General features: G+C 37.5%; 1 protein-coding gene across 2 annotated transcripts; it reads right to left on the bottom strand.

Moving 5' to 3' along the window:
- Positions 1–622: 622 nt before the first annotated feature.
- smim14 (small integral membrane protein 14) lies at positions 623–10,957 on the bottom strand. Of its 2 annotated transcripts, none has more exons than XM_066720525.1 (5): positions 10,705–10,957; positions 7,780–7,870; positions 4,387–4,435; positions 3,422–3,567; positions 623–2,517 (listed from the first exon to the last, which is right to left on the bottom strand). In XM_066720525.1, the coding sequence occupies exons 2-5, from the start codon at positions 7,852–7,854 to the stop codon at positions 2,479–2,481; spliced, it is 309 nt and encodes a 102-aa protein (XP_066576622.1). In that variant the 5' UTR covers positions 7,855–7,870; positions 10,705–10,957; the 3' UTR covers positions 623–2,478. The 2 variants fall into 2 exon arrangements, with proteins under 2 accessions (XP_066576622.1, XP_066576620.1); XM_066720523.1 differs by having other exon boundaries at positions 10,717–10,949.
- Positions 10,958–14,640: the final 3,683 nt, after the last annotated feature.

Genomic DNA, 14,640 nt, shown 5'->3' with positions numbered 1-14,640 from the left:
TTCTTTTGAGGTTCTATACATAATTGAATTCTTCTTATATATATATTTATGTTCTATTCAGCAGAGCGTGACACACTTGATCCAAACAGGCCTTCGTCATCCTGCTTATCCTGAGCCTGGTTTTCCTTCCACCTTAGCTCTCATATAGTGAACTGAATGTTTTACATTTGCTGAATGAGACCTTTTCAATAATTGTAGCCTTTTAAAAAGCTGATTTTGCATGTTATGAAGGTACTGCCCTCTCATTGGGTATACGCGCTTTGGCGTAAGACTCATAGGGGTTTGCTTTTTGGCACTGCATTGTCATTCTATGCAAAGAAAAGGAGAACACCATAGCAATGTGTACTGTTTACTAGTAATTAATGAGACCTCTAGATTAAATGCAACCTGGACATCATAAATAATTGTCCAAAGAGATTAATTTTCTTAAGACCAGTTGTTGGGCAGTTTGAATGTACACGTGAGTGAGCTTTGTCAAAAAAAATTATATAATTCTAGCGAACAAGCCACGTCAGTTTCTGAGTAGAAAAGAAACCTTCATATGCATACCCTCCTATTACACAAGAACACACACCCTTTCCATACACACAGGATCCCTCACATGTTTACCAAGACAACACAGCAATGTATTACTCATATTTATTTTATAGTTATGAAAGTGCATAGTGTAAGCCCTTTGTAACCCGATACAGTGTTAGTTAACGCCACAAATGGCACTACATATAGAATTTCTACACAAAATTAAACAAATCCACAAATTTGGCATATATACAGTTGGCTCCCCTCATCTGTATAAAAAGCTGAAGATCATGAACAAACTGTAACTGTATTGTTAATGGGAAAACAAGCCAAGAAATGCTTCCCTCATTTTTGTAACTATTCTGGTATTCATTTTTGTAACACCATGAAGCTCTTGGCAGGTAAAATAGTTCAACTGTAATATTACATTTTATAATTTTATATCTCCTGGTTGGGGGTAAAAGGGACAATGGCTGCAGTTATTTAAAGTGCTAGTTATCTTGAAACCAAGGGCACACATTGACTAATTATTTCCATACAAGGATACACCTTTTCCAAACTACAATCCCAATACAGGCAGATTACTGACCAGCAATATATTCAATGTTATAGTCGATGTTTATCTTAATAGCTACATAATGCTCAAAGGTGGTTATATTTAAGAAAAATAAAGAATTTCAAAAAGTTGGAAAGTATTCCGACAACCTTTACACCCTACAGTTGAGTACCGCACAGCATCCATAACCGCATCACGTGCAAATACTAAAAAAATAAATATGAAAGTCTGGTTTGGGGGGGGGGGGAAATGAAAATGGAAAAGAGAGTATATACAATGTGTGGAGACATACACACACTATACATCTAGACACTTTGAGAAAGTAAGGAAGGCATCATTTGCATTGCAGTAATGACACCAGTCCATATGAAAGCGAAGGCACTGAGTAAACCTGCCGAATTCACCTCCGTTTCTTAACGCCCCACCGGTGACCTTGGAAAGGTTACGCTGTGCTTTGTACCAAAGGGAATCGAGAACAAATCTATGCACCAGATACGTCTACTTCCCACGCTGCCTTTGTGGCCGTCCGTTTCAAAATCAAAGCCACCTTTTTCCACCGCTGTTTTGTTTAAAGAGGGGAGGCACGGGCCTGAATACAGACAAGATACTCTCAGCATGTTGTGTCTGCTTTTTAAAAATGTTATCTTCAGTCTTTTCACTCAGTTTTAGAGCCAGGAAAAGGTGTGGCTCTTAATATAGGTTTTACCAATATTCCAGCTTCTTCTGTGCTGAACATTTAAAGTTGAAACCACTGTTTTTATAAATTATATATGTATATATAAATACATATTGACAAATTGTACACTTATACAATTATATGCTTACGTGTTCATGAAGCATTTTGCATGGTCTAACAATGACATTTGGTGCTGGTAGGGGGTCAGGTTGGCAAGGTGTCCTACTACCTTCCGTGCTACAGTTCAATGTTTACATGCATCGGATTTGCATACAAGCCTATACAGGCAGTTCTACCACCAGAATAAGCTTCTTGGCAAGAGGTCAAGCTACTGCACAATTGGCAATTTCACAAGCAAATGAGATATACAGCACACTCTGTTGGAGGAATATAAATGTCCAATTCTCCTTTCTTCATGCCCACAAGGATGGTTCTCTGATGGGGTTACAGCATACAGAGGAAAAGGTTGTCATGGAATGTTGAATGCAGAAACCCTCACACCTTCCAGTCCGATGCCCAACTGGTATTCCTGTTGATCATCCCCCCAATTCTAGGTGTTCGGGTTAACCGAAGAGTTTAAGAAACTGCTACAGGTGCTAGTGAGAAAAGAACTGGTATAATATTGACTTTAGGAAGATGAGTAAACATTTCAAAGGTGTATCCAGGTCACAGTAACTGTTTTGGTCGTACGAATCCTTGGCTGCTGAATACTGGTCAACCACTTGGTCTAATCCACTGGGGGAGCGGGGGGTCCACCTCCATGGTTCTGAGGAAACAAATATTCCCAGTTACTGGGTGAGAAAACACTGGGAGCAGTTCACAGTAGAGTATCACAGAACATCCACATTATTGTAAGCATGGAATAGTCACACATATCCAGGCGAGGTGATTTTTTATTTATCAATTCACATTTTAGTTAGGTTTTTTTTGGACCCCCTATAATCAGCCCTAACAGACTAAAGAAGTTGACTATGACCTCCAATGATAAAGAGTCCCGCATGAAACTCAGGCCTCTTTCAAGAGAGAATGGACAGTTCACTTTGTAGACGTTACTGTTAAGCAGTGCAGTTTTTAAATATAAACGGGCCATTGCATTTGGGTGTCAATACAAGTGTAAGTTTTGCATTTATCTTTATATGGCAATTGTTTTTATTTACACAATTTATCTGACCATATTCTTTACCCAGTTTATCTGGCACTTAACCTCCCACACCCATACAATCTATCAAGTCTCTGAGCTAGATTTTATAACCAGTTAAGGGGGAAGCTTCAACTAAAGAAAAGAAAACTAAAGAAAATCCAACAGCAGGGTTGTTCAGTCCCAGCCCAGTGTTAGTGGAAACCTAGTGCTGCTAGGTGTGAAAAAACAGACCAGGACAGTCACTTTCCATGTTTCCATGTGGCTTCACATGGCGACACCACTGAACATCAACTTACTAGAGCAGGGATGGCAGCTGCAGTTCTGGAAGTATAAGGTTTCTTTTGATTTTCTTATTTCCACTAAATATTTGATTAACAAGTCAAATCATCTGCATGCAAAAAAAAAACAAAAAACAATTGCTAACCCTTCTTCCTGTAAAGACTGTTCAGTAGGAAACACACAGTTGCGTAAAGCCAATGTACTGACATTATTATTACAGCAGCACAGCTGGAGGTGGAAGGGAACTCACATGTGGGCTGGATGGTTTTCCCACAGTTCCCGGCCCTCTCATGCTGGCTGGTCTGAGCAGAAACAGGACCAGGGCGATCACCATCCAAGCCATCATGATCATTGGCACTGTGAGGTCACCTGTGCTCGAGGGGTTGGGTCCGGGCACTGTTTAAGTAAAGAGACACTATTGGTAAACTCTACATACAATGTCCTTGCTTGGCATTCACTTGAGTTAGACAGTAGCTGCAGAGCCCACTGTGTCTTCACAGGACACATGGTATCACAAGCTTGCAGCAGGAAGCCCAGTGTATGCTGGGAGTCTGCTCTGGATTTGTTTAACCATGAAAGGGCACAACATGGGCATCTAATCAAGAGGTTTCACTGTATCACACCTTAAACCTTAACCAAGAGTGGAATAGCTTAAATTCAGTACTGCACGTGCAGTTTGTCTTTTTGCAGGTCATCGGGTATTATGCTTGGGAACGCAGCTGGCAAAACGGCTGCGATTAATGCTGCTGTTGCACAGTGCAATGCAGGATGGAAGAATGCTGTGCAGGAAACCAGAAGAGTCTGCAACAAATGGTAAGAGGGAGCTGAAGAGGAGCACCTTGTCATGTTCCTTAGAGCTGTACAGGCAGCTCCGCAGTTTCAGTTCCACTTCAGGTCCTCTCCTTTCTGTCTGCAGATGATATTTGTCCATTTTCCAAGTCATTAGACTTCTCCTAAGCCCTACCCCTCACCGAAAGAATTGGCTAATGCTGACAGGAAGCAGGAAATGCTGAGCGCACAGAGGAGGGTGGAAAGGAGGAACTGACCTAACAAAAGTGCAATAAACTATGTGGTTTCTGCTTCTTATTTTAATTTCATAATTCCACTGATCTCTTACATTTTCCTTTGATTAATTTTGATAAGAACAGTATTACCTCATAGTCAATATGATAGTATTGATTATTATTATTATTATTATTATTATTAAATACATACTTTCTTGAAGGCATTCTGTGTCTGTGCAGTAGGACTGGGACTGTCTCAGCTGAAATTAAAAAAACTGATTTAGAAACAAGTACAAAAGACCCACTTTTACACATTAGATAGACTGACACAAGCATATGTCATCATGGTAATTTCATATGTAAAATAAGCTCTTCATTTAGCATGCCTTCTGGATTTTTAATTTAATAAATAATACCACACAGTCAGTTAAACAAAGAGGATTTGAATTAATGGCAGCATGCATCAGCAAAATCCTCATAATCATCTGGATTAATTCAACAATAACCGGCTGCTTCTATAATAACACAAAATCTTTTCATCACAAGAATTCCCCAAAAGGCTGTCACGGGAGAAGCATCTATTCAACCACAAATAATAAGAGGAAAAAATATACTTAATCAAAACACTGGTTACATTAATTTGCATATGCAGGACTCAAGCTTATCATATATTATGTGCTTTACAGTTTCACCCAGTAAAGCTTGTATATCCCTTTTTAGTTCTTTGCATTATCAGAAAACTAAAACCAAAGGCGGTTGGTTGGTGCAAGACAGACGCACAATAATCCCTCTGCTGTGGCATCAGACATTGACACACACCTGCCTCCAGGACTGGATGAGATGATGTGCGCAACTCTGAATTGCAAAATGAAGTGTACCAAAGTTCCGGTACACAACAGACGTCTGTGCACAAGTTCACCATTGTGCACTCTTACAGCCCTGGAGAAAATTAAGAGACCACTGCAAATGCTTCTGAAATCAGCATCTCTACATGTATGAAAGCCATTCCATTGCATTCATATTTTTGGGGGAATTTGGGGGAAATGTTGTCAGTAGTTTATATAATATAATAATAATTATAATATATAATAATTTTACCCAAACACATACTTATAAATGGTAAAACCAGAGAAGCTGATAATTTTGCAGTGGTCTAATTTTTTTCCAGAGCTGTATTCTATCAGTGGCTTGAAAAAGGCCCACGCTCAGCAGGTATCTCACCATTGACCAGACAGAGTGTACCACTTTATATCTACACCCATTATGTTTTAAAAAGTCTTATTATGCAAGATTAAATTTAGGATGTCCTTCCACAATACAAAGAGTTTCTCCAGTAGTGCTTTATTATAGTTTATCTTTCAGCAATAACAATGTAGACAAGCAGTACTAGGAGTGTCTGATCCTACATGCTTAAATGAATCCAACAGCTTCCAGACATACTCCAAGTATTTTTTTTTTTTTTGCATTCTTACTCAGTCTCCATGTTCATGCCTCAGGTAAGGAGCAATTAATTATATTAAAAACCCTGTGAAACACCAGAGGTCACAAGCTTAGCAAATCTTTTCTAGCAACCTAATCCACCTTAAAACATTTTTTTTTCTTTTTCTTTTTCAAATCAAGGTTTCAAAATAACAGAGAAATGTAATGAATTTCAAATAAGTTAAGAACCTCACTGTGCTTCAAGTTACACATAGCAACTCACTTTGCTTATGTCTTCCATATGCAAAGCAGTTGAATGTGTCAGTGTAAGCCCCCCAGCTGGTTCTCTTTAATGACAAGAGATGTTGTCACTGGTCGTGAAGTACAGTCGTTCAGTACAGTCATTCCTGCTTGTTTGCAGGTGGCATATCCGGCAGAGGCCGGATCAGGATGCAGGGCCAAGAGAGGAATGTGCAATGTGCTTGTCAAACAAAACTTTGCCTTGTTGGCCACACCCACGTCACCAGAGAACCAGGGGAACATTCCCCTGCGGCAACTTCTAACCAGTATAGAAACTCTCTCTTCTTCACACACAGAGTTGTGGCAGTCTGGAACAAACTCCCTAGCTGTGTTACTGAAGTTTACTTCTTGGGATCAATCAAGAAAACATGATTTGATACCTGGATCATTATGTTAATAGCTAAGCTCCTAGATGGTATACAAGATGGACATTTCTGAATCAGATGGGTGGGGGGTTGCATCCCCACACAGTGAGAGTGATCTAGTACAGATTGTATATGTTGATTGTTTTGCAAATAAAACCGCACATAAGCCAAAAAGTGTATATTACCCGTATTCTGCTTAAGGATGTTCTATATGACCTTAGACAAAAGTGAACACTTTTCAGGAATAAGATTTTTACATTAGCAAATATGTTGGTATAAAACCAATGAACTGTAATCCAGTAGTTGTCTTGCCCTGCTCAATAAACGACCAACATGCCAGGTCAGCGAAGTTCACTGGTTTTGAACCTATATATTTGCTATGCTTTTAGAGCCCTTGAAAGGACAGTGTGAGCTCAACGGAGTGAGTTTTGAAGAGGAGATGAGAAACGTACAGAAAATGTTTACATTATCTGTGGGGAGCTTGTTCTGTGCTCTTAATCTGTTTGTAATGGCAAATAATGTCAATGGGGTTTCAACTGTTTCTAAAACATGTCTAAAATAGACCACACTCAGGGAGTTTTACTGCTTATAATAAAAGAACTGTGAAAACGTTGAGATGTTTTGCCCTGTCCTTCAGAGAAACACATCCTCCATAGAAGGAGATTCAGACAATCTTAGGACCTCTTAAATTCCACAGATTTCAGTGGTAATGAATACCCATGCACAAATTCCCCTGGCCATTTTGTTCCAATGCAATTCATTCTGGTTATCTTACCAAGCCATGCACAACCAACAAAACAAACAAAAGCAGTCACCAACAGTCTATCATTCTCTGCTCAATAGACTGACTAAGCCTCCACTTTGTGATTTTCTCAATATTTCAACTTGCAACGAGCTGTGAACATGAGCTTAAACAGATTAATCAGTGTTCTTGGAGTACAGATAATTGAACCATTTGAACTGTCAAAAAATATCTCCATAGGCAGGAAAAATGACAAATGTTTCAGTACTACTATTAACATATATTACATTTATATAATATTCATTGATGGAATGGAACAATTGTAAGGGCTAATTCATAAAGATATTCATATAAGATATTTAATAGTCTGACTTTGATTAAAAAAGCAGGACACTGATTACATGTTTCCTTAGCAGGTAAATCTACATCAAACAGAATCAGCTACGTATGGAAGTAAAAATGCAGAGTTAAAAGCTTACAAATAGGCAATAAGTAGCAGAATGTGTCTCTTTCAACTCTAATCCAGTCTATGAATTGCTGGTCTTGTAACACCTGTTCCCTGTAAAGACTTGCCTGCTCAGGTGGAGGTGCACTATTCACTTTGTCACCCTGAAGATGCTTTCTGTGCCCATGCTATTTTACACAGAGCTACAGGAAGGTTTTACACCGAGACACTGCCTGAAAGTAAAGGGTTGTGGGCCCTCCTTTTCTGGACAATTCTGGAGAGAAGAGTTTGAAAACAATGTCTCCTGGAGTGAAAGACAGCTTGCCCCCTTACCAGATTGATCAGTCTTCTCATGGCGTGCTCATGGGAGCAGATGCACTCACAGGGGTCAAACCCTCCCTCGGCCATTGCTCTGACGTTTTCCCTGGAAGCAAGAGGAGGAGGGGGGACAATAAAAACGGGTTCTTCAGTCATTGATGTTGGAAATTAGGGACCGGAGAAAGAGAAGATTGAGTCAATTCAGTGCATACAATCCACAAATATATTGCATATGTACAACACCAGGAACTGGGCACTCAATGCTTTGCTTTCTTGAGTTAAATCAAATTGTCAGTCATAGAGCTATGAACATTTGCTTATTTGCTTCTTCAGTAAAACTGGTATAATTTGGTTAAAATCTTGCCATTCCCCATTAATCTACAAATATTATACATTTTCTGTATTTATCCTGTTGTTTAAGGGGAAGGTCTAGTGTTAAAAATGTCATTAGATTAAAAAAAAAAAAAGCAGAAAGAAAATGGAAAAACAAAATGGGGCTTTTTGTAAGCTACTTTGAAAAAAAATAAATACATGCAAATAAAATTGGGCCTACTCATTTAATTTATTCCACTCACACTCTGCAATACAGACGTTACAAGTTACCTAAACATGGAGCTAACTTGAATGCATTATTCTTTTGGATTCTGTATTTAAAATATAAATAAATATTAAACAAATACACTTCTTGTTCTTACCATAAAACATTTAGAGATGTAAGGTCTGAGACTTGAATTTTATAATAGCAAGTACAGAGTATCTGTAATACTTATTATTCTATTATTATTCACATGCTTCATTCAAAATAATCAAACCGTTATCCTACATTTAAAACTGTTAATTTAAGTACATATACCACAACTCATGTGTGTATGATACTTTCTTCCTCTCATTAATGTTTACAAGTTTAACATCTGAATGTACCTTATTTTACATTGTTAGATTGTGACAGCTGCAGCAGGATCTGATACTGACCATTCAAAAGGATGCTTTCTTTTGCAAATATACCTCAGATTATGCATTTAAAATTCACCTCAAATTCTATTAAATATTTGCCCATCGGCTGAGAAAGTATTCACATCATGCAACGTTTGGGAAAAATTAGTCCGTTAAACTAAAGAGACTATTTTCCCAGCTGGTGGTTAAATACACATTGTGAATGGAATACTAATAAAAACAAAAATTAATTATGGTTATAAATGTTAATATAAGTATTATAATAAATACTATACAACTCATTGTAAAAATATTAGTTTTTAGACTACTTGTGTACTGATTTATGTTAGTTTGGTCTCTGGTCGGTCAAGAAAGCCAGTCATTGTCAGTGGGTGACAATGCCTACAGTGGTATAGAAAACCTGTATGATATGGTACACTGCAATAGTCAGATAAGCCTTGCTGACAGTAATACCAAACAAACAACTTTCAGTTAGAGGTATCCAAGAAACAGAGGGCACAAAGATCAAAATTGAACCTGGATTCCCCTGTAGTCAAGTCTGCCAGTATGCAGAGTCCCCATTTACTCAACCATATTGAAAAAACTACACTTCTAACACTAGGCTGTTGCTCAGATGGAAAACAATGCTCAGATAGTAACACAGACAATGGTGTAGTGATAAAATAACAATAAGAACAATATAATGTGGTATAGTAAAAACACAGTACAGTGTACAATGGAGTACTGTGGTAAAAAAAAAACCTCATCAAATTCCGTCTTGTAGTTGACCACTTTCTCTCACACACACCCCCAACCCTGATTACAATACAAAACAATAATGTATTATTTTTCAAAAAAGATGTAAAATAGGACGTGTCAGGGGGGTAAAAATATCATATAACTGGTCACAAGAAATGCAAAGTTAGCCAGAACAAAAGGTAATCTGAGAATACAAAATTAGAATAGGAATAGATTTCATGCCTAAAAATAATCCCCAAAGCCACTGATTGTTTCCAGTTTAAAGAAAATACTTGATATGTGTTGTTCAGTGAATAAGGCATTCTGGCAGCCACACTACTTAGTTTAGCAGTGCAACAAAATGTCTAAACTTGGGGTCAGGGTCCAAGGCAGACAGTCCCAAATCCAGTCGATTTTAAATGCATGCTACCTTTACAATCATCAAGGTTTAAATGCACAATTTAAACCGTTAATAAGTAGACTTCAATACCCCATTTTAGAGACAAGCCCTACCCACAAATAGTGGCATTCAACTTGAAATTAGACAAACAGTCCTGGGTCGCCTGTTTCATCTATTGAATAAAGCGATGCAAAATGAATACAGAAGGTATAATAAATTGGCAATTGTATCAGGAATGAAAATAAAGTGGTTTGCCGAGTCTGGGTCCTAATTGTATGGGTTGTAACGGGTTTTATACCGGGGTCATGTTTGCTCTGTGGAAGTCCACGTCTGTAACAATAGTGCAGCCTCCACAGGAACAGATTGCTTAATTGTCTTATTGTATGTCTTGTTCCCAGAGCCAGATGTGAAGATGGAAATACACGGAACAAAGGACGGGTCTATAATTGTATCCTCTGCAGGCTACTGGCATTTGGGTGCATTTATACAATTACCACCAATTAACATGTACATTAATCAGTAACAGTTTCGTGTTCAATAGTTGTGACAGAGAGACATACGTTTAGTATTTGCATTTAAGCCCAATCCCCAGATCAGGTGGTCTAAAACACGATTATTTTAACTGCAACCCCCAGTGTAGGCGTAATATTAAAAATATGACATACGATTCCCAAAAACAGTTTTATTCGGTGACTTGCATTAAACAGTGCATCCTTCTCCTTGGCATTAAAATGCATGTGCATTAAATGGAAAAACAATGTCAATCAGTAAGGCTGTACATTACTGTCTGTCTCAACATAAACTCGATGCAAGAATGTTGTTACTGTTACAGCAGGGAAGGAAAACAAGACAATGAAAAGCAAAACCACCTGTCAACTTACGAGTCACTGGAAAGGATGCCTGTTGCCTGAGATGAGAGAGAGAGAGTCAATTGCTTAAATGGTGAGATTGTAAAATATCCACTTTATTCCACAACGGCTCCTGGTACAAACCACTCCACAACAGAGCCGCCAGCCCGCAGAGTCCGGCGCCAGCTGCTGTGTTTGGATACAACAGCCACGTCACTTCCTGCCTGACTTCCGGGTTTCGCTGAAGCAGAGGCCGTGCGGCCGTGAGCGCATTAGCCGTGTTACGCAGATGCTTCAAATAATACACATTTACATTTTTTATTTGCTTCTTTGCAAGAACAAAAACCAGGAGTGAATCCAGTGTCGCAGTTTCCTATGCGTAAGGTGGTTAATTGGTGGTTCGGGCCGTGCGGAGATTTAATATGACACTGGTGCTCCGTATTTGTGTCTGCGCTGCTGTCTGGTCAAAGGCAGCAAGTGTTGGCCCTCTTCCGGATTTCCAAGATATTTGTTGTGTGTGTTATAGCTCTTATACAAATTAATATCATGTATAATTAAGGGGGAGACACATTACTGAAGTATAAAAGACAGTTATTCAAATTGGGTCTTATTTAGTTTGCCTGAGAACACGCAGAGGCTTTATTATTTCGTTCAGATTAATACTGAGTCCTACAGTTTTTGCGCTCCACATACACAACTTTATACCTGACACCTAGTGCGTTACCTGTGCCTTTCTAACGATGTGAGAAGAAACACACACACATATATATATAATCCATCGAAAACACAAAACATCCCAGTTCCCCGTAGTAAAGCTTATTCTCTCCACATTGCTGTCCTGCACCTTGATTTACATCTTATGATTGCAGCATTTGGCCCATGTGGTTTGTGTGTATACATTCAATATTTTTACCATGATCCACCATACATTATCATGATTTTACTGTCTTTATCATTGTGTTTTACCATTTCCCACCATGTTTACCATGATTTTACATTTGTTTTAGGTTTTAAGCCAAATTCTTACCAAGCTACACCATATTAAACTTCCGTCATATATTACAATATTTTTTACTATGGTATACCACACTACACTTTACTATATTTAACCACGGTAAGCTGTACTTTATCAGGTGTTTATCATGCTACACCACACTACACCTTCCTTTTTTGTCACCACAGTACAGTTTACTCTTGCAGGAGACAAACGTTTTACAGCCAGAGAAGCACTATTATATTACAATACAGTTTACTGTACTGTTATACACTGTACTGAAATACACTATTTTGTATTGTACTGTAATATTGTATAAATTATTATAACGTGCTATACTGTACTGTACTATACTATAACATGGCAACTACAACTGTAGTTGTGTGTGTGTTTGTGTTTATTTGTTTGTGTATTATTTTTTGGTGTCTGCACTGCAGAAGAGAATGTTTTCTTAGGGTGTCCTCGTCTGATTGTGTGAGTCCAACTCTTGGGAGATCCCATAACATACAAGACTGCTTACACTACAATTTACTGTCATAGGAGACAAAAGTGCTGCACCACTTTAGCCTATAGTATACTTGCTTATGCCTATATGGTGTCACCATTATATTAATCTTTAATCGTTAATAAATCAACCATTCTGGATTATTTCAGGAAAAAGAACAAGCAACCTACTGTTTATAATGCAGAATCACTGTATAAAGTCTGTCTATAAATCTGTCCAAAAAAAAAAGTAGGACATTTGTGTACCAATGTACTCCTTATATTCCTCAAATAAACAAGAGAGAACCACTGGTCTAGCACAAAACTGTGGGGGAGTTAGTTATGTAATAATAATAATAATAATCCTGTTCTCACATGCAGACTAATGATAGGTATTTCTGCACATAGTGCTAAACTCAATATGACACATAACTGTGCAACCATTTAAATATATGTTTGTTATATCAAAATGAAAATGGCAGTTATAAAGTATTTTCCTGTGTTTCCTGTATTATAAAACTTAAAATTTAGCATTTTTTCATAATTAGAAGATCCTCGAAATGTGTGGTCCAAAGCTGTAGCTTATTTAGCAACTGAATGAATGCAGCACTGGTTCTGCTACACCAGCCACCGGCAAGGTGAAGAAGTTATGATCACTTGTGCATTCCAACTCTGTTTACATTTGTGAGTGGGTTGGTTTGGCTGTTATAAAGCATACTTCTTCACCTTTTTACTCCAACTTCCCTGTAATACAGTGTCCAGTATGTGTGATTCACATCGCCACACCAGCCTCACCTTTGCCAGGTAAATAAATATAACATATATAGCTCTGTCTGTCACAATCTCACTTACCCTGGACCTCATTAGGATCATGTAAAACTAAAACTGGCTGCATTTCTCATAACCATTCCCCATTGTAACATAGTTCTTTTTAAATAATTTGAGATAGGGTTCACAATGAAATGCAGGTTTGTAAAATTAAAACAGATTAATTAAAAGTATAAAACTTTCCCATTCTAACCCATAACACAAGATCTATTATAAAAACAGATTTACATTTAAAAATTCCAGCATAACAGCCTCTAAAAGCACTTTCCAAATCCGAATGAGGAGAAATGACATTAAGGAAGACACCAGTATTTCAAAAGCCATGTATAATACATGGCCCATGGATCTCTGTGACACTATTTTGATTTCCTTGTTCAGCTCCCTGCAAAACGATTTGCTTAAATTTTTCAGATGCCTTTGCATATGATACATTAAAAAATATCATTTAACTTTGTAGAATGTGTAATATTTGTATAGATATAAACTAAAGGCAGCAGTCCTGGAATGAGCAGATTCTATTTTTCTCAGAAGATTGTTTAAAAACATGTGTAACATCTCAAACAGCTGTAATGTTAAAATTAAAAATGAAATGGTACTATTGGCATAATGTTTGTTTGTTTGTTTGTTTGTTTGTTTGTTTAGGAAATCTGCCAGTTTCATGTAAATGAATGCTCTTCAAGCATTTTCCAAATCATGTATGGTACATGGATTAATTTACTGCAGAGTTAGAACAATGAAGCAAAAACAAACCAATAAACAAGAGCATTAACTTCCCCATTCCAGTTGAAGAATGGAAACCAAAATCACATTGAAAGATTTCTGTAAGACAAGAACACTGCAGCTCAAAAACAGTAGCAATTTAAGACAGGCCCTCTTCAGACACAGACATGAACTGCAAGCAGTTGTTATCTTTACAGGTTGCCCACAGCAATGCATTGGAATTCAGTTCTTGGAACATATAACACTGTCATGTTCTTTCCATGTAGAGGTAGTTTGTTTATTTAATTACAGATGTTTTTCCATTGTTCTGAGTTCAAAAAAGCTACAATTAATATAAATATAAGACCCTTTCCTTTGTTTATAGGTGTAACATTAAAGGTTAAATAAGAGTTTGTTCTTCTTCAAATGGATACAAAGTTAAAAAAGAATGGGTGTTTGGGTTATGGAATATAAAACTGTGATTAATATATGTCTGTGTCATTTAATAATTTATTGAAATGCTATAGAATGTGCATAAAAGTCCCTCAATGCTTCATTCCATTCTCTCTAATCTAGAAAACAAATGCTTCTGATCAGTTTCTTCCAGTCTGAAATTGAAATGGGGAACCATTCTACTGCTTCAAAAGGTTTAACAGACAATGATAACAATGTTTAACATGGGCTTCTGGGCATGGTGCAACAATAACATCCTTTCCCACTACACTGCTTAGCAGTCAGCTTGGTGAATCAAAAAGAAAGAATGAAAAAGAAAGAGCATTGCTGGTCTGGTTTTATGGCACGGTACGAAAAAATACAATTGCACAAAACACACATAATGAAGGGAAAATATACTAATTATACAGTGAGTGCATACCAATGCTACTCAGTTCAATTCAAGATTTAAATATCCAAATTCTGAGTTCTCAGGGAATAATGCAGTAATATAATCTGTT

This window comes from Amia ocellicauda, chromosome 13 (genome assembly GCF_036373705.1).
Source record: "Amia ocellicauda isolate fAmiCal2 chromosome 13, fAmiCal2.hap1, whole genome shotgun sequence".
NCBI classification, from domain to species: domain Eukaryota; kingdom Metazoa; phylum Chordata; class Actinopteri; order Amiiformes; family Amiidae; genus Amia; species Amia ocellicauda.
Note: the sequence above shows the minus strand (reverse complement) of the source record. Positions and strands in the feature narration are given on the sequence as shown.